General features: G+C 30.8%; 5 protein-coding genes across 6 annotated transcripts; 3 read left to right on the forward strand and 2 right to left on the reverse strand.

Annotated features, from left to right (window-relative positions):
• Nucleotides 1-647: 647 nt before the first annotated feature.
• LOC130014817 (uncharacterized) lies at nucleotides 648-2,247 on the forward strand. Its single transcript, XM_056103756.1, has 2 exons — nucleotides 648-884; nucleotides 1,387-2,247. Exons 1-2 carry the CDS (start codon nucleotides 648-650, stop codon nucleotides 2,245-2,247), a joined length of 1,098 nt encoding a protein of 365 aa, XP_055959731.1.
• Nucleotides 2,248-2,322: 75 nt separating this feature from the next.
• Nucleotides 2,323-3,845, forward strand: LOC126656808 (uncharacterized). The gene is made up of 4 exons (XM_050351427.2): nucleotides 2,323-2,633; nucleotides 2,763-3,125; nucleotides 3,196-3,300; nucleotides 3,378-3,845. The coding sequence occupies exons 1-4, from the start codon at nucleotides 2,355-2,357 to the stop codon at nucleotides 3,603-3,605; spliced, it is 975 nt and encodes a 324-aa protein (XP_050207384.2). The 5' UTR covers nucleotides 2,323-2,354; the 3' UTR covers nucleotides 3,606-3,845.
• Nucleotides 3,846-5,163: 1,318 nt separating this feature from the next.
• Nucleotides 5,164-7,643, reverse strand: LOC126656810 (uncharacterized). The gene is made up of 4 exons (XM_050351429.2): nucleotides 6,772-7,643; nucleotides 6,358-6,666; nucleotides 6,178-6,265; nucleotides 5,164-6,105 (listed from the first exon to the last, which is right to left on the reverse strand). The coding sequence occupies exons 1-4, from the start codon at nucleotides 7,641-7,643 to the stop codon at nucleotides 5,329-5,331; spliced, it is 2,046 nt and encodes a 681-aa protein (XP_050207386.1). The 3' UTR covers nucleotides 5,164-5,328.
• On the reverse strand, nucleotides 7,469-9,228 carry LOC126654968 (uncharacterized). The gene is made up of 2 exons (XM_050348974.2): nucleotides 9,103-9,228; nucleotides 7,469-9,023 (listed from the first exon to the last, which is right to left on the reverse strand). Exons 1-2 carry the CDS (start codon nucleotides 9,104-9,106, stop codon nucleotides 7,906-7,908), a joined length of 1,122 nt encoding a protein of 373 aa, XP_050204931.1. The 5' UTR covers nucleotides 9,107-9,228; the 3' UTR covers nucleotides 7,469-7,905.
• Nucleotides 9,229-14,650: 5,422 nt separating this feature from the next.
• LOC126656384 (terpene synthase 10-like) lies at nucleotides 14,651-21,337 on the forward strand. 2 transcript variants are annotated; one of them, XM_050350948.2, is made up of 7 exons: nucleotides 14,651-14,867; nucleotides 15,397-15,661; nucleotides 17,544-17,898; nucleotides 18,236-18,454; nucleotides 19,207-19,345; nucleotides 20,457-20,705; nucleotides 20,841-21,337. In XM_050350948.2, exons 1-7 carry the CDS (start codon nucleotides 14,661-14,663, stop codon nucleotides 21,144-21,146), a joined length of 1,740 nt encoding a protein of 579 aa, XP_050206905.1. In that variant the 5' UTR covers nucleotides 14,651-14,660; the 3' UTR covers nucleotides 21,147-21,337. The 2 variants fall into 2 exon arrangements, with proteins under 2 accessions (XP_050206905.1, XP_050206904.1); XM_050350947.2 differs by having other exon boundaries at nucleotides 17,523-17,898; nucleotides 20,841-21,336.
• The last annotated feature ends 515 nt before the right edge of the window (nucleotides 21,338-21,852 follow it).

Below are 21,852 nucleotides of genomic sequence, written 5' to 3' on the forward strand. Positions count from 1 at the left end.
TTTTCACTTGTTTTGATTCTAGGTTTCTAAAGAAAAGTGGGAGGTTTATTTTTCAATTGCAGTAATTTTCAAAATAAATCGAGGTGGGTCTAAATACTCGACAAAAACAAAGCCTGAAATCGAGTTTGGCATAACTGGACTAGCATAAACTCGATGTTAGGTTTAAACTCGTCGAATATTAACCCATCATCGAGTTTATGCAGCACTGAACAGCAACAAAATCGATGTTAGGCTTAAAACTCGTCGAGTATTTAGCCAGACATCGAGTATTTACTTGTCCAGTTCTTTATATGCACATACCCTAATTAATATAATAATTTTAATCTTTTAAATTATTAAAACTATAACAAATTAATTGAAATCTCAAAATTTTAAATTATTGATTTCATTTTTTTTCCCTTGAAAAAATGCCTCTATTGAAAACATTAATTTATTTTCAACACCCTTTAAATTTTTTATTCCTATTTTATCCTCATCTAAGGTATATGTCTCTTTAGTATGTGTCTAATGTATCATATAATTTACCTCTCCTTTTTTCATATAGCGGGAAATACCCATTTGATATTGCAAAATTTGATTTCATCCCTAATTAATCAAAACTCTTTTCTTCCTTCCTAATTTGCTGTTCTTCTTTATGACCTAAATCCATGGTGACTACACGGGGTGCCACTGAGAACGACGGTAATATCAAAATCGCTGATATGGGTAGGAAATCTGTTGCAAAAAAAGCTTCAAAAAACAAAAAGGTAGTGTCAACCGGAGAAGCTTCAGTTCCTCCATCTCCTATACAGTTGAGTAAGAAGAGACATGCAAATGATTCACCTCCGAAATCGAAGAAACACAAAGGCATTTCCAGAACTGAATCCAAGAAATCTCCTCCTAAGGTATGATTTCATTAGTTTATAAGTCAATTAAGAACCTACTGCATTAGAATTGTTTGATGTCTTAAAATAATAAATTGACTCTGTTTATATGATTGTTTAAAATTATGTTTAAGTATGATTGTTTGGAATTATGTTTATATAAAATTGTGGTTAGGTTGATTGGTAGATAGTTTTGAAGGTACAATTATGAACTCTGTTTTTTTAGGGTATTGAAATTTCAGTTTTTGAAGGTTAATTCCTCCATTCTACTGGGTTTGACAATGAAATTTCAGGTTTTGATTTGGTTATTTTTGGGCATTGTATTGAGAGGAATGTTAGAAATTGGATTTACAAAGTTGGCAATGTTTCTTGTATGCTATTTGATAAGAACTTAATGTGTATGGTTGTGCTTTTGAATAGCTTATTTTCTATTTAAGTTTGAACACAAAAACAGAAAAAGAGTTGAATCTTGCTTGGGTGAAATTTTTGATATCTAACAGTTTTCACTCTAATTTCCATACAGCTATGGCAGTTTAAAGTAAGCCGAGAAGATCGTGTTCACTCGAAGATTGATACGCGCATGTCATACGATGTCATTTCTGATATCAAATCGACTCTGACTCCAGGTGAATTGGAAAAGTTTAGACAATCTTGCTTTGGCTACTTTCTTGATATTCCCAAGATCAAAGTGCAAAATCAGATCATACATTGTTTATTGTTGAGGGAGGTGGAGCAGCTAAACAAGTCTGAATTGTGGTTTGAGGTTGGCGGTCATAGGCTGAAATTCGGAATCGACGAATTTGCTTTGATCTCGGGTTTAAACTGTCAAGGTGACAGCAGTAAGTATGCCTATACAAAAGTTGAAAATGGCATTTTGGATAAGTACTTCAGCGGGCTGCAATCTGTTTCTAAACAGACCCTTCAGGATTTTTTCAAAGCTAGGCGTTGGGAGTCGGAGGAGGATGGGTTTAAGATAGCATTTATGCATTTTTTGCATAACTTCTTGCTTGCTTCACCGAGGACTGCTCGTATCCCTTTGAAGGACTTTGACGTAGTTGATTCGGCTGATTTGAACGACTATCCATGGGGTATTGACGTTTTCAAGTACACGTTTGATTCTTTGTCGAAAAGAGCTGATCTTAGTCCGAGATCTCTTATTATTGAAGACAACATTTACCAGTATCGACTTCAAGGTTTACCATATGCACTGGTATGTTGGTTCTACGAGTGTTGCCCGGCGGTGGAAAATACCTTTGCTCAGCTAGTGAACAAAGATGCTATCCCGCGAATTCTGAGGTGGCAAGCATTCGTTCCTGCAAAATACATTGCTGTTGACAGGGATTTATTTGTTGAGATTGCATCCGATGAGGTTCGTATGTGTTAAATTTTCAATTTTTCAAATGTAATTTATCATTGACTCTGTTTTCATTTATGGTGTTCATTTGTTATGTGTAGATGATTTTCCGATCAATTGTTCCAACCCCGGCAGAGATGAATGCCCTTCGTCTAGGTGACTTATTCAAAAAAATTAAGGGAAACGAGGAGGGTTATTGTCCGGCATTTAATATATTGAAGGACGGTGAATCAACGTCGAACACTTCGAATTTAAATGTTATGGAAGAGAGGCTGGAAATTTTGATGGCTGGTCAAAAGACGATTAAGGATGATATAATGGATTTGAAACGTTTATTCACTTCCAAATGTTCCGAACTTTTGACAGTTGTCAATTCATTGAATGATAGGCTAACTCTGATTGGTGATTCTAAAACGGTAATTTGTTTTGATTTATGTATTTTGTACTTTTATCGCTTAGAGTTTAGTTAAATATAATTTATGTTATTTCATATTATGTTATTGTAACCTGATGGGAACCTAATGTGAACTCCATATCTATATCAGGTTGAAATTGAGAAACATGATGTTTCTGATGGCTTGCAGACAAGGGTTGACAAAGGAAAAAAGGTTGTTCTTCCTGCAGAGGACATTTCAGTGAAACCAAGTAAAAATGGTACTTCTATAGTAACGGAACGAGAAGAAAGGGATGGTAGGGAGTCTGCTGTTCCTGTTTCTGCTGATACTAAAGCTACTTCCAGCAAAGAAAGGGATGGTAGGGAGTCTGCTGATGAAGAAGAAGGTGCTGAAAAAGTCGAATTGGAAGATTTGGTTTGCGAGAAGGCTGTACTTGAAGGCAAGGATGACCGTGGTGAACCTTGTGTTATTGTTTCTTCCGAACACGTTGATGTTATCTCTCCGAATTTTGAGGTATATTTAATAATTTGAAATTAAGCTGTTTTGATTAACTATATTAATTTGTTTATTGTCAATTTACTAGGTTTCGCGACAAAGCGAGTTGAATTTAAAATCTCCACCAGATGACACCATCAATCAGACTAAAAAAAATGCAAGTGAATCGATTGCTGAATTCAAATCAAAGGAGGTATTGTTTGCTTTAAATTATATTTATAGTTTAATTTTATAGTTTACTTACTGTATCTTCTCTTATGTTTTTGGTAGTCTGGTCCTTCTTCAAGCCGCTTCATACCGACGCAAACTGGTTGTAAAGTCCGTATTTGTCCATTTGATGCTAATCACATTTTATTCAGTGATGCCACCAAACAAGACATCATTCAGAATTGGCTGGAAGAAGGACGTCCTAAAGGGGCCAAGTTCGTATCTCGACTAACTTTTTTCAGTTCTGTTTTAATGCTCACTTATTTAATTTTTTTTTCTTTGTTTGTTTAGAAGGTAAAGCTGGATATACGATCCAAAGATTGATAAATTCCATCCTCGTCTTTCTCTTGGCGTGGTTGATATTGAAACGAAATCCTGGTTTTACCATCTCTACCACGTTGGAAAGGCTCTTGAGTGTTCTGTAAGTATATCCATATTTCTTTTATTTGTTCTTTTTATTTTATTTTATGTGTTTATTATTTGAATTACTCACGATAGTTTTGTTAATAACATTGTTGTGACTGTATGGCTACTTAACCTTGAATTTTATTTATTTGGCAGCATGTAGATGTTCTCTTTTATTATCTGAGAAAGAAAATAAAATATGGATGTGCTGCAAACAGTAGATGTACGTCAACTGATAATTTTTTTGATCGGCGTATTCAAACTCTCTACACAGCATACAAGAAAAAGCAAGATGTGTCACTTGTTTCTTTGAAACATACAGTGGCTATCTACATTAAAGGTGGTGCTATGCGTTGCAATACGAATTGGGCTAATGTTGACGATGTTCTTTCTCCGATCAATTGTGTTAACGATTGGCATTGGATTTTGGCTCGCCTGAATTTCAAGGAACGATGCATCTATATCTACAATTCGTTGAGGTCGGCGCAATATGACAGATCAGCAACTGAATATGTTACTTGCTATAGTGTGTTGCTTCCACTATTCCTTCAAGCTACCAATTTTTATGATTCTCGAGATGACATCGATACTACTGCCGGTGCTTATGAGGGAAAGAGAATAACTGATCCGTTCAGAATAGAGATTGTGGAAAACATGCCTATCCAAAATGATGTGTAAGTCTATAATCTGTTTTTAACTTTAGTTAGTTGGGTTATATTAAAGAGTTATGGTGACAGAATAGGAACCTAATGTCAACCTTGTTTTTTATGTTTTTTTATTTTTTCTCACTTTTCGTAGTGATTGTGGAGTTCATCTGTTTTCCGCTGCTGAGTTCTTTGTTGATGGGAAAGTTATGGGGCATGATTATGATGTCAAAGAACACCGTGCTCGTTATGCTTCGTCATTATATTTGTATGCTCGTTGGAAGGAAAGCTCTTCTTGTGTTAGTGAAGATGAGGGTCCTCTAAAACTCAAGAGAACATCTGCCTAGGGAGTGAAGAGGAAGCTAATTTATGGAGGTTCAAGATGAAGAATGTTATTGATTTTTGTTTGTAAAGAAAGTCTCCTTTTTGTCACACTTTTATTTTGCTTGGAGGACATAAATGTCCATTTATTTCTTATTTGAAGTCTATTTTAGAGTATGTGTAAAAACAGGTAATTACAATATGTGTAGTGTTTTAGCAAATTTCCGCAAAATTGTGAATTGTCAATAGTTATATTAAAAGGCAGGAGTTCAATTCTATTTTTCTGTTCTGTTCTATAGTAGAAGTACAAAATTGAGAAAAAATAATTGGTATTACACCAAACCTTAAAATCAAACTAAATCAAAGGAATCAATTGGATGTTTGGCTGATATCTCATATATAATTCCATAAGTTCAAACTCGATGTGTGGCTAATATCTCGACGAGTTTTCATCAACACATCGAGTTTCTGCTATCCAGTTTTCCACAAATTTCATGTTGGGCTGCATAACTACTGCCATAAAACACCAAAATTCTACAATCTACATTCAAGGCAATATAAAAAAGCATCTCTCAGTAAAATTCATACTTTCAAACAAGCTACAAGAATCCAAAAAGAGTTCAATAAGCGGTAAATTTCAGTCACTAATCATCGTCTTCGTCTTCATTGTCACTGTCATTTGAGTCTTCTAGTACATCAGTGTCGGCATCATCATAATTGATCGTAGTATCATCCTCCTCATCGCTAGAATAAATCGGGTTTGAGTTTTGACCTTGAAACATTTGACCAACATCAACTTCATCCGGTAATACATCTATAGGATGCAAGAGTTCCAAATTTTCACCACCATTTTGATCGACTTCATGACTATTATCTGCCTCATATTGCTGATAGGGCTCATCATTCAATATTGAATCTTCATTGCACACTTTTTCCTTTTCTGGCACATCAAATATATTCCTGTGAAATGATTTTTGCACAATTTTCCAATGACCTCCATTTTTCATATCGCTGACATAAAAAACCTGCTGTACTTGAGAACTCAACACGAAAGAATCACCTGTATACCATTTACGGCTCACATTAACAGAAACTAAGTTGCCATCTGTTTTAATTCCATTTTTATCGCCAACATCCCACCAATCACATTTAAACAAGAAAACATGATTCCCATTAACATATTGGAGGTCAATGATATCTGTTAGCACACCATAAAACTCGATTTCTTTCGACTTATGCTCTCCCGTAACTGAAACTCCATTATTTTGAGTCCGACGAAAATTATCACGCTCAACTGTGTGAAACCTAACTCCATTGACAATTATCCCACTGTACCTAGCAATTCGTATATCAGGACCTAATCCCAACGCATATATATGATCTGTTGCTGCAACCAAACCAGTAGCACGTAAGCGTCCAACCTGAAAAATAAGTTTAATGGTGAAATTAGAGGCATAATTCAATATTTAGTACTTTTATAGCATCATACTTACACACTCCTTGAACCAACTGGCAAATCCTGCCTGGTGTCTTTTTTGCACATCTATAACACTTTCTTTTTGTAATTCTTCAATGTGAATCCTGCTTAACATTTATAAAATTAGATAAAAAGTGTAAAATAAAGCTATTTTGAAACTCTAAAGTCTTTGTTTTTTCAAAATAAAATAACTTACTTAAGATATTCATCAACATCCTCACAATTGTTAAGCACATACCACTGCAATTTTTCAAAATCAGAATGGGATAACGTTTTATATTCTGTAGCTCCTAAAGGTCTTGCATTGTTTGAAAATATGGAAAATCCATTTTCCACTCCTATTTGCACAGGAAAATTATTTCTCTCAACGCGATTATATATTGTCTCAACCCCATGAAAATACAGTGAACAAAAGTTCAAACATTCTTTAGTGATATACGCTTCAGCAATTGAACCCTCCGGTCGAGCTAAATTACGTACATAATTTTTCAAAGTACGTAAGAACCTGCACAACAAATTTGTTGTAAATGTGAATAAACCATATAGATATATAAAAATTAGTTAAAACTGCAGCAAGAAAACTAAAAATAAAATTTCCTTATCAACTAACCTCTCAATAAAGTACATCCACCTATAGTGAACAGGGCCTCCTAATTCTACTTCACGTGGCAGATGAATTGCCAAATGCATCATTACCACGAAAAAAGATGGAGGATATATCATCTCAAGTTTACATATTATCAAAATGATATCGCTCTGCAACTTTTTAACTGTAGATCTTTTTAAAGTCTTCGAACAAAACTCCTTAAAGAAAGAGCTCAACTCTGATAATGCAGTGTAAACCTCACTACGCAAAGACCCACAAATTGATGCTGGAAGTAACCGTTGCAAGAATATATGATAATCATGGCTTTTCATCCCCATAACTTTGCAGTCCTGAACACTTACACATCGAGAAAGATTGGAAGCATATCCGTCTGGCAACCGGATTGACTGCAACCATTCGCAAAACTTTCTCCTTTCAGGCTTCGGTAATGTATAACAAGCAAGTGGCATAAAAAATTTATTTCCTTTTTGCTGTAAATGTAACTCTTTTCTTATACCCATTGCTTCTAAATCCATTCGAGCCTTAATGTTATCCTTAGATTTTCCATCAATATTCATCAACGTACCCAATATATTTTCACATATATTCTTCTCAATATGCATTACATCTAAATTATGACGTAATTTTAATGTTTTCCAGTAAGGCAATTCAAAGAATATACTTCTCTTTGTCCAATTGAGCTCTTCAGGACCAAGTGCACGCTTTTTTTGGTTAGGTGTCTTCCCAAAAACAAGGCTTTTTGGAAGCAAATCTAATTGCCTTAGAACTTCATCTCCTGACAACTCTTCAGGCTTTGACCCGTGCTCTGGTTTGCCATCAAATTTTCTGCTTTTTCTCCAAGAATGTTGGGCATGTAAATATCTCCGATGACCCATGTAACATTGCTTCACTCCATTTTTTAATATTAGCGAACACGTCCACTTATTACACACAGGACATGCCAATTTTCCTTTTGTGCTCCATCCAGATAACATTCCATATGCTGGAAAGTCATTTATTGTCCATAATAATGCAGCATGTAATTGAAAATTCTTACCGCTATATGCATCATATGTTGTCACACCGGTCTCCCATAACTCTTTTAACTCATCAATTAATGGCCTTAAATATACATCGATATTATTTCCGGGAGATTCCTTACCAGGAATAAGCAAAGATAACATCAAAAAAATTCTCCTTCATGCATTTCCATGGTGGTAAGTTATATGGCGTCACAATCACCGACCACATGCTATAACTCGTGCTCATATTTCCAAAAGGGTTAAATCCATCACTAGCAAGCCCAAGTCGTACGTTACGAGCATCTTTGCCAAACCAAGCATATTTCTGGTCAAAATCTTTCCATTCCGTAGCATCAGCTGGATGTCTAATCGTATCATCATCTACACGTTTCTCCTTATGCCACCTCATATTTTCACCAATATCTTTAGACATAAATAACCTCTGAAGTCTAGGTACTAAAGGGAAGTGTCTAAGAATTTTTTGAGCAACCTTCTTGCGTTTTCCGAAACCTAATTTCCATCTAGGGGCCTTACAAGTTGGACACGTGTCAAGATTTTCATTTTCCTTCCAAAATAGCACACAATCATTTACACAAGCATCAATAGTTACGTAACCGAGTCCTAAATCACGCATCAATTTTTTAACCTCATAACTTGAGCTTGGAAGGGTTTCTCCTCTCGGGAGTGCATCCTTGAACAACTCCAAATTCGAAAAAAATGACTTATTACTAGAATTTGTGAGTGCTTTGATATTAATCATCTTAAGAAGAAAAGAGAGCTTTGAATATTTTTGACTTCCAGGATATAGTTCACAATGAGAATCATTCCACAATTTAGCAAATTTTGCTACTTCTCCTTCTAGCATGTTATTATCTTGATTGGGAAGTCTGTCTTCCATGTCGGTGTCCATAAAAGTTGCATTACACATATCATCTAACATTTCTGAAACATCATTTCCACTATCCTCCAATTCATTGTCCGAATTAATAGAGTCATCTAAACTATCACGAGGTTGAGAAGTCTCACCATGGTGCACCCAGTTTGTGTAGTTTTCACTAATTCCATATTGATATAGATCCATTTTGACTTCTTTCAATGGCTTCAAATAAATATTGATGCAGTTCTTGCATGGACATCGAACTCTGCCATTTGAATCAGTAAAGTCTTTTGCAACATTCAGAAAATTTTTGACCCCTTGAATATAACATGAACTAAATCGGTACGACGTCATCCAACTTTTGTCTGATGGCGTCCCTTTAATTCCAAAATAATATATTAGGCAACATCAATATTTGGTACAAATCTATCAATTGAAAATATAATTAAAACTTACCCATTACAAATCAGATACCGTTAGCTATTTTAAAAATATATCCAATTTCTTTCCCTGAACTACCTGCAGTTCTAAAACAAGGCTAACATTTGGTTAGTGTTACTGTTAAAACATACTCGAGGTCAGGCTATATAGTCGACGAATTTTTAAACTTAACTCGAGTTTATACGTCGTTTGCAATGTTAAACTCGATGTCATGCGTAATAGTCGACGAGTTACATCCTTAACTCGACTTTTTTATCTCTGTCAAAGCACAAACTTGATGTAAGTCTTAATACTCGACGAAATGGAAGCAAAACCTCGAGTTCTTGTTTTTACTGAGCTAATAAACTCGAGAATAGGTGATAAGTCGTCGAGTTTGAAGCTCGACCTCGAGTTTGTACGAATCAGTTAAAAATTTAAATTATCAATTGAACAAATAAGCAATTTGAATGTGAAATTCATCCTACATTAATCAATTTAGTCTCTTTTCATAAGTTAAAAAATACCTGGACAAATAAGCATCAACAAACACAAAATCAATGAAAGTGCGGCGGCGTGAGAAGCGTACAAACGTATGGAATTGATGCGGTAGTGTGGTGTCAATATTCAGCAAAAAAAGTTTTTCCCTAATGAAGAGTGCTTCGATTAACCTAATTTGGATATTTGAATCTTAATTGTCATATACCTTTTTTATCAAAATAAAATATAATTTCATAACCCATTTAAACCTGTTATCATAATTTTTTTTTTCAATTCCATGGTGACAAAACATTTATTAATCACAATATCATTTAATTTCGCTTAATTGCTGAAAAAAAAAATTATTCATAATATTTTTACATATTATGATAAAATTTATTTTATCATAATAACTGTATTTTTAATATACAGTGACAAAACAGTTTTTGTCAAAACCCATTGTCACAACAAACACAATTAATTGCTATAGTGACAAAAATATTTGACACAATATTTAATTATCACAACATTATATAAGTTTAATTAATTGCTGAAAAAATAAATTCGTTACAAAAGTCTTTAAATATTATGCTAAAATTTATTTTATCATAATAACTGTATATATTTTCTATTTTACCATTTATTTTCTGCAATTAGTTTTTCTTTCTCTATTTTGTGTGTATTTTGTGTTTCATAAGGTTGACATATGGTTAATAAACGGTTTATTTACGGTTATTATAACTATAGTTTAAAATACAGGCACAAAACATTTGTTTTGGCAAATTACTTTGTCACAACAATATATTTACTTTTTTTATATAGTGACAAATAAATATGACACAATAAATATTATAACTGTCTTTTTAAAATATCGGAACCAAACATTTGTTTTGGCAAAATATTTTGTCAGAAAAACAAATTTACTTTTTTTATTGACAAATAAATTTGACGCAATAAACAGTAGTGGAAAGAGTTTTTTTCGAGTTATTCCTTAACATATATATTTTCTACACTTCCTTTTTCATACTCTATTTTGTGTTTTATAAGGTTGACATAAGGTTGACATCAGGTCCGTATGCAGTCGTTATAACTCTAGGTTTAAAATACGAAAACAAAACATTTGTTTTGGCAAAATACATTGTCACAAAAATGTATTTACTTTTTTATAAGTGACGACAAAATTTGACACAATATTAATTTATTACCATATCTTTTATTGGCAAAATACTTTGTCACAACAAACGTAATTAATTTTTATAGTGACAAAATATATCTAATTGCTGCAAAATAAAATTTGTCACAACTTTTTTAAATATTATGATAAGAATAATTTTGTCATAATAAAAATATTTTAAATTACGGCGACAAAACATGTTTTTGTCAAAATAGTTAGTCACAACAAACATAATTATTTTTTACAGTGACAAAAATGGTTGACACAATATGTATTTGTCGCAATATCATTTTATTGAACTCTCATTGTGACAAAATAATTTTTTTTGTCACAACTAACCTATTTATTATGACAAAATATAGTTTGTCACATATTTTTTTGTCACAAGAAGCCAAATTTTTTGTAGTGAGATTTGTTGTTATCTATGGATGCTCCATTTTATGAGTGTACTACTTAATTTTTCAACTTATTATTAGTTGCTTAATATATACTTTCTCTTTTCATTTAATTAGCAAAACATATATATTAAAAAAATCATTAAATTTTTATATAAATGCCAGTTTTTTTTTATCAAAAATAGAATTACACTAGGTTAGCTGTTAGTATTTTAGAAATTTATTTTCAGCGCACTGGCTGGTAGAGGGGCGGGTCGAACCCACGCCCCTCTGAAGATGTAAAGTGCAGTGTTGCCATCCGGGCCAATACTCACTTGCTATAAATGACAAAGTAATCTTATATAGATATATTAAAAGTTTTTATATTAATAAAAAAATAATTCATATTCAGATCCTTAAATTATACATGTTTTGTTCATCCGGTTATTAAACTATATTTTGTCATTATCTGATTCTTCAACTTAACGTAAAATTATTTTTAAGTCCCTAAACGAAAAAAAACGACGTTGTTTAGTAATTTTTGAAAATACAATTTATTATCCTAGACGGCGTTGTTTTTGCCATTCAAGGACTTAAAAATGATTTTTCGCTAAATTGAAGAAGCATATAAGGACAAAAAATAATTTAAGCACCAGATGAAAAAAACAGATATAGTTTAAGGACCTAAAACTGGATTATTCCTTAATAAATGTTCTCTCTACTTCACTAATAAAATTAAAAGACAATGGAAAAAAATTATTATTAAAAGTTATACTCCTTCCGTCCCACTTAAAAACTCCCATTTACTTTTACACACAAATTAAAAAAACATTTATTATTTTTATTTTTTCATATTTTGCTCCTATTGATAATAGTGAAATGTTTCAAATAATTCTTTTTAAGACAACTAAAAGAAGGATGAAATAGGATATTTAATGAAAAAACATTTCAAAAATAATAATAGACTTTTCAAATAGGACATTTCAAAATAAAATATGAGATTTTTTAAACGAGACAGAGAGAGTAATTAATAATTTTTTTTTAAAAAAAAAATACTAAAAGAAGGACAATTATAAAAGAACAGAGCGGATAGAATACTAAATTACTTATGTATTTATTGTAACGCACAATTTCTTTTTAAAAAGTAGTCCTGTATTATTTAATTATCAAGTCTTTATCCAATAAAAAATTTACAATTATACATTACATTATTAATACATATCAACCAAAAGAAATTATTTACACATCATCAAATATCAAATCAAAATATAATTAGTTGAATTATACTTTGACTTGTTCTTTAATCAAAAGTAGAAGCAAAGGGCGTGACTCTGAGATCCGATGAGTGTCCGAAATTGCCCCTCCTTGAATTCCTCTATGGCTGCCTAATACTATAAGGTCCAATGAGTTTCATCGATGTCTCTCAGCTCATAAAAATTCAACTATCTAACGGTATCTTTAAATTTTATACATTTAACCTAGTTATTATCTGAATAATGAAGGTTCCTTTCAGGAGGTAGATTCTAACTCTAAAATTTAAACAACTGCATATATAAGTACGGTTTTAACCCGCGACCTCACTTGAATCAGAACAGCGCCTTATCAACTCACTCGCGTCTTGGGGTTGATTCTTTAAAAAAAAAAAAAAACATTAGAGATAAAATCGGTAATAGCTTTCCATTTTTTTCATATTTTTTTCAATAAGTCTATTTTTTTTTGGATCAAACATGTCGTTTACTGAAAAACGTTTAAAAAAAATTAAATGACACATTGTTGGTTCTGATTTTTTAATAAAGTCGAACGACATTTTGAATTTGTTGTTTTAAATAGATGAAAGACACGTCGTTGACCTTAATTTATTTATTTAAAAAAAAATAGTCGAACGATAAAATTCTGCATTCGTCCATCCTAATAAGAATTTTGGTTTCTCCATTTTCTTCAATGATGTTTAAATTATCTTTATTTAATAATTTATCTATTGCGGATATTAACTATCTGAGTCGTGATTATAATTTTTTTTTTCTTATTCCATCGATATTAAGATAAGAACTCATTAATAGAAAAAAGTAAAAATACAAAGATTTGATGATTTTTAATTAATTTTCAAGGATCAGATAAATAAAAAAATAGTACATAAGCCGGAAAATGGGTTGTCATTTATAAAAAAAAAATTATATAATTATTTTATAACTAAAAATAGATAATTTAAAGTATATTATTAAAAATGTTCATAAAGAGTTTATACACATCTTTATCATGAATACATATTTAAATGTGTGTTTGGTAGGAAGAGAAAAAAAGTTTCAATAATAGATATTATGAAGATCTTTTTGTTGGTGGCTAGATCTCTATATATATATGTTAAAAAAAATTATTACATCAACTTGATTTAATACGTCATTTAAATAACAACCCAATTAAATTAAGATATATAATTTTATTTATCCCTGTCATTCATATATTTGCATAAATAGCTATTATTCAAAATGTTAATATAAATTTGCTAAATATAGTAATTCATATTGACTATGTAAATTACACTAATAAAAAAATACAATTCTTTCTTAATTGTAAATTTACATTTTTTAAAAAGTTTTGATACTTATTACCAAAACTGTAATTTTTTAATAGTTTTCTAATGGCTAATAGACTGAAAAAAGTCTGACCTTCGTTTTCATTTTTAATTCCACCATGACGTATCAAGTTTTACAATTATACCTTATTTTGCATTTTTAGTTTTCAAGTGCACCCTAATTTGAAAATATTAAATGAATTTATTATTATAAGGACTAAAATATATAAAACAAATACATTTAAGGATTATTTCATACTTTTTTCTATTTGGCTAAATTTAAACAAATCCTTAAACTTAAATAAAGTTCAAATACATCCTAAAAATAAAAATAAATTAATTTTTTTAATTTTTTTTTAGTTGCCGGAGGAGGAGCAGCTCCTCCTCCTCCGACAGCTCCTGGCCTGAGGAGCTGCTGCTCCTCAGGCCAGGAGCATCTGCTCCAACGGAGGAGCAACTCTGCTCCTCCGTTGAGGACTCCTCAACGGATATTTTTTTTAATTAGTTTAAATTTAATTTTTTTTATTTTATAGAGAAGATAGTTTTTTGGTATAATTTATAACATTAAAGAACTTTTAGATTTTTTAATAAAAATGAAGGACCTATTTTGAATATTAACCAAATGAAAAGAGTTCAATTTGATGCATCAGAGTGCAATTGAAAACCAAAAATCCGAAATAGGATATAATTGAAAAAATTGCTACGTCGGGGTGGAATTGAAAACTAAAACAAAGGTCGAAGTTTTTTCAGCCCATTAGCCGTTTTCTAAATTTGAACTAATTTTGCTTAGATTTTTTAATCTCCCAACAAATTTTAGTTTACTTATTACCTATTTTGGTTACTTTTGAATCAAAATCAGTCTAAAACATCAAATTTGACAGAATCCATTAAATAATTAAAAAAATCCGGTATCAAATTATTTAATTATGCGCAAACTATTCTATATATATACATACACATACACACATTTGGTAAACTTACGAGCAAACCTCTTGAAATGGCCTTTCATTTATGTGCCGCATTTACTAAGCTATCATTTGGAAGAAATCATGTTGCCCGGCAAAGAAATGGTAATGTTGTTGGCCGGTATAATTGCATGGCTGGTTCATCAAATTCCAATCAAATTACAGTGAGACGAACTGCACACTACAAACCCACCATCTGGGATTATGATTTTGTGCAGTCACTGAAGAGTGAATATGAGGTATTTACTTAATAAACTCATCGGGTTATTGTCAAAAAAATTATCAAATATTTGGACCTTATATTAAAATGATACCGAACCTTTTAATTTATATATTTTTGATATCTAAATTTTTATCATCTGTTTCAGATTGTTTTTTTTTTTACAGATTCCGGCCACTTTTAATGATGTGGCAATCGGAGCAATATTTTTAAAATCGATTTCAGTTTTTATCTTGATGATTTTATTTTATTTAAATGATATACAATCTTATGTGTCATTTGATATGGCATCTGATGTGGCAAAAATAAATAAAAAATATTGCTGCAGTTGCCACACGTCATTAAAAGTGGCCAGAATTCGTAAAAACAACCAAATCTGAAACAAATGATAGAAAGTTGGGTACTAAAAATATAGAAATTGACCATTTGGTGCTATTTTGATATAAAACTCAAAAATTTGGTATCATTTTTATCAATATCTCTAAACTCATCACTAATACTAAAGATTTCATTATTTGAATTTGGATAATTAATACTGAAAATTTCAGGGAGAGAAGTTTACAGAACGAGTTAAAGAGCTAAAGGAAGAAGTGAAGATGATGATGCTTAATAAAAACATGGTTCCTTTGGAAAAGCTGGAGCTAATAGATACATTGCAAAGACTTGGAATAGCTTATCATTTCAGTGATGAAATAAAGACAGTTTTGAAAAGCATTTACAATCACACTGTAAATAATTGGATGAAGGAGGATTTGTATGCTGCAGCTCTTCAATTTAGACTCTTTAGACAACATGGGTTTAAGTTATCCCAAGGTAAATTAATTTTCTGTTATTTTTTCGGGTACTCTAATATTTAAAGTTGATATCCAAACTTTAGGTTAATTATTTAATAAATAATTTATCCGTGTTTTCTTGGCTTATGTGAAATCTTAGTTGAAATTTTATTCATTCATGTATGCAGCCGTTTAAAATTTGGAGACAATCTACTTCGAATGATAATTAGTCTGAACGTTGTTTAAAAGTGTCATCGTTTCGTAGCTGTTCCTCTTATAGTTAAACTAAAAAAAAACTACTTAATTTTCTTCAACTAACTTTCTATCAGATTTTATTGTTATGATTATCAATAAATTTACATTTGAATAATATAAAAGCTATGTGGTGTTCAAACTTGTGACTTCAGCTGTCATTTGTTAGCTTTACGGATCACCCAAAAGCTTGTACTTATCCTTTAACTTTTAATATGAAATATAGGGCAAAAGTGGACTAATTCAAATTTAAGACCCAAAAATTTCTAGTTAGTTTTAATTATTTTATTTATCTATTTTATATTCATTAGGTTATCTAAACCGTATTCAACTAATTTTTTATTAGAGTTTAATTTTTTTTGACAATCGAATAATTTTTCATTAATAATATTGAGCAGTTACAGGTGTAAGAATTTAGAAAGGGTGTAACCGTTTCTAATGACCTGACACATGAAATAAGATGTAAACCTTAATTCGCAAATTGTCTTATAAAATAAAACAAAATTACATAACTGCTCTACCATAATAAGATCTAATCTTTTTCTGTTTAACATAAAACTCACAAACTCTTCATAAAAAACAATTTTTCATAGAGAAAGAATAGCAAAACTTTCGTAAAGAAAGACAATCGCTGTAAAATAGTTATCAAATAAAAATAAAACTAATATAACCTATAACGATTTCATCTTCAATCTTGAAATGTCTTGATCTATCTCTGATTCTTGATCTGTATATATATTAAAATTGATGCGCCTCGTCGATAGATTTACCAACAAAAATAAAAAAGATAAAAAGGAGTCAGTCATTTATTTTATTCTAAAGCAATTAAAAAAATGGCTACCGCCAACGGCAAAAATAAACCATTTACGGCAGCCGAAGCGAAAAATAAAAAGAGAACTCTTAACGGTTATGATTTTCTATTTGAGAGAGTGGAGAGGAAAACAATTTCTCTAGAAAATTAAAATTATTATTAGAGTTTAATTATTATCTATAAATTGTTAGATTTCAATGTATTCAACACAAATCAAAATAGCAACAAAAACTTAAACACCACAATGAATTTCTTAATATTAATATAGACTAGCCGTAATTTTAATTATTTTGATAATTTATAGGCAAATATCCACAATTTTAGCATGTTAGCCAACTATATTATTTTTAAAGAGTAATACTATATAATTCATCTTTTTAACCCATCCTTTTCAACTCACCTGAGGTGGCATAAATGAGTGGATGAATTAAAAGTTGATTTTTGAGATATACATTTGAAGAAAATTGGACGAATGAAAATATTACCACGTAAGTAAGGTTAAAGAATGTGGTTAAAATGGTGGGTTACACAACATTTTTCATTTTTTTAAATCATGTCATATTTATCATCATCCTTTTGACCTTTTTGTCAAATAAATGCACGATCAGTTTGAATCTGATGTGCCACGATGTTATACATTTATGTGTATATAATTAATCTTACATAGCGTATATAGCATCGTACTACATCAGCTCCATCTATATTGATGGTTATTTGAAAAAAGTCGAAAAGGGGAAGTTATATATGGCACGATATGATATATATAGCAGAACGACTATAGTTGTGGATAGATAAATGCTTTTGCGAAGATTTTAAAATGAAAAAATAACGAATGCAGAAATGTTCGATTTCTTTCTAGACGAGCTTGGAAACTTCAAAAAATGTCATTGTGAGGATTTTAAGGGATTGCTATCTTTATATGAGGCGTCATACGTTTTAGAAGAAGGTGAAAACGTACTAGAAGTGGCAAGAAAATTTACCACCATTTCTCTACAGAAGCATACTCAACTCAACAAAAATCATTATCTATCGATCTTAATAAGTCAGTCACTTGAGGTCCCACTTCATTGGAGGATGCTAAGGTTTGAGAGTAGATGGTTCATTGATGTGTATGAGCAAAAACAAGACATGAATCCTCTTCTTCTCCAATTCGCTAAGCTCAATTTCAACATTGTACAGGCGATGCACCTGGATGACCTAAAATACACTGCACGGTTTGTTTATTTATTTAAATTTACATATGCTATAGTTTCACTTTTTGTGCGATGGACGTAATTATTAATATGATGATCACACGTATTATGATTCGTTAATATATATAATAAATATATAAAGAGAAGAATATTTTATTTATATCATATGTTACATGTAGAAAAATATATAATTGATATTTTGTGCCAAGTTGAGGAGGGCAAAATAAAACTTTAATTATTGGTTAATATATATAACTTTAATAACAATTTAGTTGTTGTAGTTATAGTTATAGTAATCAAATTAGACCAGAATCTCACTCCTCATGAACCTGTTCACTGGGTTCCTTTTCATATGAAGGTGGTGGAGAAATACAGGTCTTGGAGAACATTTGAAATTTGCAAGAGACAGGATAGTGGAGAATTTCTTATGGACTGTTGGGGTTATATTTGAGCCCCAGTTCGGATATTTTAGGAGAATGGCAACCAAAGTGAATGCACTAATAACAACCATTGATGACATCTATGATGTGTATGGCACTTTGGATGAACTCCAGCAATTTACTGATGCCGTTCAAAGGTTTGTCATCCATCTTATGTGTCATATGTGTTTAATTGCTAATTTTTTTTAAGTTGTCCATCCGGTTTTTAAAGACTTCGCCTTAACTAATCCGGATCCGATCCGCGTCGCGCACCTGGCATGGTGGGTGATCTGCCACCGGGAATTTTCTGTATTCACAAAGCTCGAATCCGAGACCTTATTTAAACGATATCAAACCGCTTATCACTTGAATCAACCCCATTGGTTGTTTAATTGCTACTTTAAATCAAAATAGATTATATTTTTAATAATTGGAGAGGGGGAGCGCTTGTGGGAGAAATCGAACCCACGACCTAGCAATTTGATGCCTAGCGCTTATACCATTTAAACTACAGCTCATTGGCAAATATTTTATTTGATATTTGACTATTTGGTCTAGTAATTTCACGTTTTTAGTCTATTATCTAAGAAGTAAATAAAACATTAAAGAGTCTAATTAATAAAAATAAGATATTAATTTGTAAAATTATTTTTAAGGTTAATGGTGTTAAAAAGTCAAACCTTTTCGATGTTTTAAAAATCTATCAAAATCTTTCAAAAGTTTTAAAATATATTTATTTTCACCAGTTGGTTTCTCCGCCCTTTTTATTTGGTGCTAGGATACAATCTATAAAGATTATATAATTCATAAACCAAACTGTCAAAATTGTTTATTTAATATATATGTGACAATTCCACCATAGTTTTTGTATATATGTTCAAAATGTACTTAATTAACTTTGTGATTTCAGGTGGGATGTTAATGCAATGGAGCAGCTTCCATACTACATGAAACTATGTTTTCTAACCCTTCATAATTCCATCAACCAAATAGCTTATGACCCCCTCAAAGAACAAGGAATTTACAGCATTCCTTACCTGAAGAAAGCTGTACGTAATCATAATTATATAAATAACTTACAGTAACATAAATAATTTATAATAATAATGGTGAATTATCACTAATTGCTTATATATTCTTGACTACTAGTAGTACAATAATTTTATAAAACTGAAAACTTATTTGTAGGTTTAATTATTCAAAAGTACCTCACATTTTTGTTTTTTTTCGTTTACGATCCAAATTTTTAAAATCTTTCATTTTATCTCATATCTTAATTTTCTTCAATTATAGCCATTTGTTTAAGTTATAGCTACAAGTAACAAGGAAGGCATATTTAAACTTTTTTTACTCCAATTTAAACAAATAGCTACAATTTAAACTGAAAATTAAGAAATAAGCTAAAATTGATCACAATTTTAAAAATTTAGCCATAAGCGAAAAAAAACAGGGTGTTTCTTTGAATGATCCATTTTTTTTTTTACAATGACCGGTAATTGCAATTGTTTATTGTCTTTACATATTAGAAAAAGCAACTGAAAAAACCTCAATCTTTCATATAGCGGACAAGTTAACTTTTAGGGTTAATGTTAAAAAAAATCACGAACTTTATACGTTTTTTCATTTTAATCACATAGTTTAAATTTTCTATCACTTTTTCTCAAATTCATGCATGGTGCTGAGGTGACACTCATTTATTGGTGTAAAATGACCTCCACCTCAATGAATTACACGAATGGAGCCGTGACACCTCAGCACCGTGTATGAATTTAAGAAAAAGTGGTAGTTCGTGTATGAAAATGAGAAAATTTAAACTTCGTGATTAAAATGAGAAAACGTGTAAAGCTGGTGAATTTTTATGATATTAACCCTAACTTTTATGGTAAATTTTGGTAAAATAAATTTTAACTTTTTAAAAAGTTTCAAAACAAACCTACATAATTATGACAGTTAAAAGAAAAGTAACAAAGAAGAGTCAATTTAGTCCCTAAATATGTAAAAGTTGAATAAATTGACAAAACTTCTAATTTCTTTATAAATTAATAGAATGTTTTTATTTAAAAATTTAATAAATATAGATTTTTTCTTTTATTTTTTGGTTGATGCATAAGTTGTCTCGCTAAACAAATTTATTCACTTGATTTGTTTTAATTTGGTCAGTGGGCAGATATATGTAAATGTTATCTATTGGAAGCCAAGTGGCACTACAACGGCTATACACCAAGTTTTGAAGAATACATGGATAATGCATGGATTTCTATATCGGCTCCTGTGATCTTGGTCCATGCTTTTTTTCTTCTCAAAAATCCAATAACAAATGATGCTTTGAAATGCTTGAATGAGTATCCTCGTATAATTCGATACTCGTCTACGATTTTGAGGCTTGCAGATGATCTCGGAACATCTTCGGTACTCAAGAATGATTATTTAAAATACTGAAAAATACTAATTTTAACGTAATGTCAAGTAGATGATAGTAATCATTTTATTATTTTGTTAAGATTTAAAGTTTTATACTGCATACTCAAGTATGCTTTCTATTAGGATGAAGTAAAGAGAGGCGATGTTCCAAAATCAATACAATGTTATATGCACGAGACTGGAGTTTCGGAGGAGAAAGCACGTGAGCACATTAGATCCTTAATTTGTGAAACATGGAAGAAGATGAATAAAGAACGAGTAGCTGACGATTCGCCATTCTCGGATACTTTCATCGGAGTAGTGGTGAATCTAGCAAGGATGGCGTTATACATGTATCAATATGGAGATGGACATGGAAATAATGAGGAGGGTAAGACTAAGGATCGTGTTATGTCATTACTTATTCACCCTATTCCTATACAGATTTAATCTCCTTTTTCTTGAGAATCTATATAGAACTCATTTAAATATTTTAGTCCGTGTCATATCAATACTATGGGTTTATTTGTTCAAACCCATCAGAATATATATTTTTTTATCTTTAATGTCAAGTTGAAGGACTGAAATGAATCTTTGTTAGTTAATATTTATAAATGAAGCTTGTAATTTTGTTGGATAAACAAGAACCTAAACTGGGATGGAAATGAGGATGGAATATTAAAGGAAATGATGTTCTTGTCTTGTTGTTATTATTAGGGGTGGGCATGGACCGGTTAACCGGTCCACAAGGGTAATATGTAAACCGGTTCATAGTAGTTCGGTTTTAAAAATTAAAAACCTAAACTTAAAATTTTAAACGATTAATCATTAAATCGGTTAAACATTTAAAACGGTTCGGTTTTTCGGTTTTGGAGTTTTTAACCATGTAACCATTAAGAACATTAGACATAATAAAGATAAAATTTATAGATAAAATTTTAAATATAGTCTAATAATTAAAATTTAATTTTCATTCTATTTAATTATTAAAATATAAATTTTATTTATTCCTATTTAAATTAGGTATATAAATATTTTATTAAGAAAAATAAAGTTTTTTCAATATATATATATATATATATATATATATATATATATTCTTCCAAAATAAAAATATATTGATAAATAAAATATTTTTTTGTTTATAATTTTTATA

This window comes from Mercurialis annua, linkage group LG7, assembly GCF_937616625.2.
Source record: "Mercurialis annua linkage group LG7, ddMerAnnu1.2, whole genome shotgun sequence".
NCBI lineage: Eukaryota > Viridiplantae > Streptophyta > Magnoliopsida > Malpighiales > Euphorbiaceae > Mercurialis > Mercurialis annua.

Bases quoted from the DNA above. Each gene is read 5' to 3' on its own strand.
- LOC130014817 (XM_056103756.1), top strand. From the start codon at position 648: ATGGTGACTACACGGGGTGCCACTGAGAACGACGGTAATATCAAAATC. The intron at 885-1,386 runs GTATGATTTCAT...ATTTCCATACAG, and splicing joins CCAAGAAATCTCCTCCTAAG to CTATGGCAGTTTAAAGTAAG.
- LOC126656808 (XM_050351427.2), top strand. From the start codon at position 2,355: ATGAATGCCCTTCGTCTAGGTGACTTATTCAAAAAAATTAAGGGAAAC. The intron at 2,634-2,762 runs GTAATTTGTTTT...TATCTATATCAG, and splicing joins TGATTGGTGATTCTAAAACG to GTTGAAATTGAGAAACATGA. The intron at 3,126-3,195 runs GTATATTTAATA...TCAATTTACTAG, and splicing joins TTATCTCTCCGAATTTTGAG to GTTTCGCGACAAAGCGAGTT.
- LOC126656810 (XM_050351429.2), bottom strand. From the start codon at position 7,643: ATGGGTCATCGGAGATATTTACATGCCCAACATTCTTGGAGAAAAAGC. The intron at 6,667-6,771 runs GTTAGTTGATAA...TTTGTTGTGCAG, and splicing joins TGGATGTACTTTATTGAGAG to GTTCTTACGTACTTTGAAAA. The intron at 6,266-6,357 runs GTAAGTTATTTT...AATGTTAAGCAG, and splicing joins GATGTTGATGAATATCTTAA to GATTCACATTGAAGAATTAC.
- LOC126656384 (XM_050350947.2), top strand. From the start codon at position 14,661: ATGGCCTTTCATTTATGTGCCGCATTTACTAAGCTATCATTTGGAAGA. The intron at 15,662-17,522 runs GTAAATTAATTT...TAACGAATGCAG, and splicing joins TGGGTTTAAGTTATCCCAAG to AAATGTTCGATTTCTTTCTA. The intron at 17,899-18,235 runs GTTTGTTTATTT...TTTCATATGAAG, and splicing joins GACCTAAAATACACTGCACG to GTGGTGGAGAAATACAGGTC.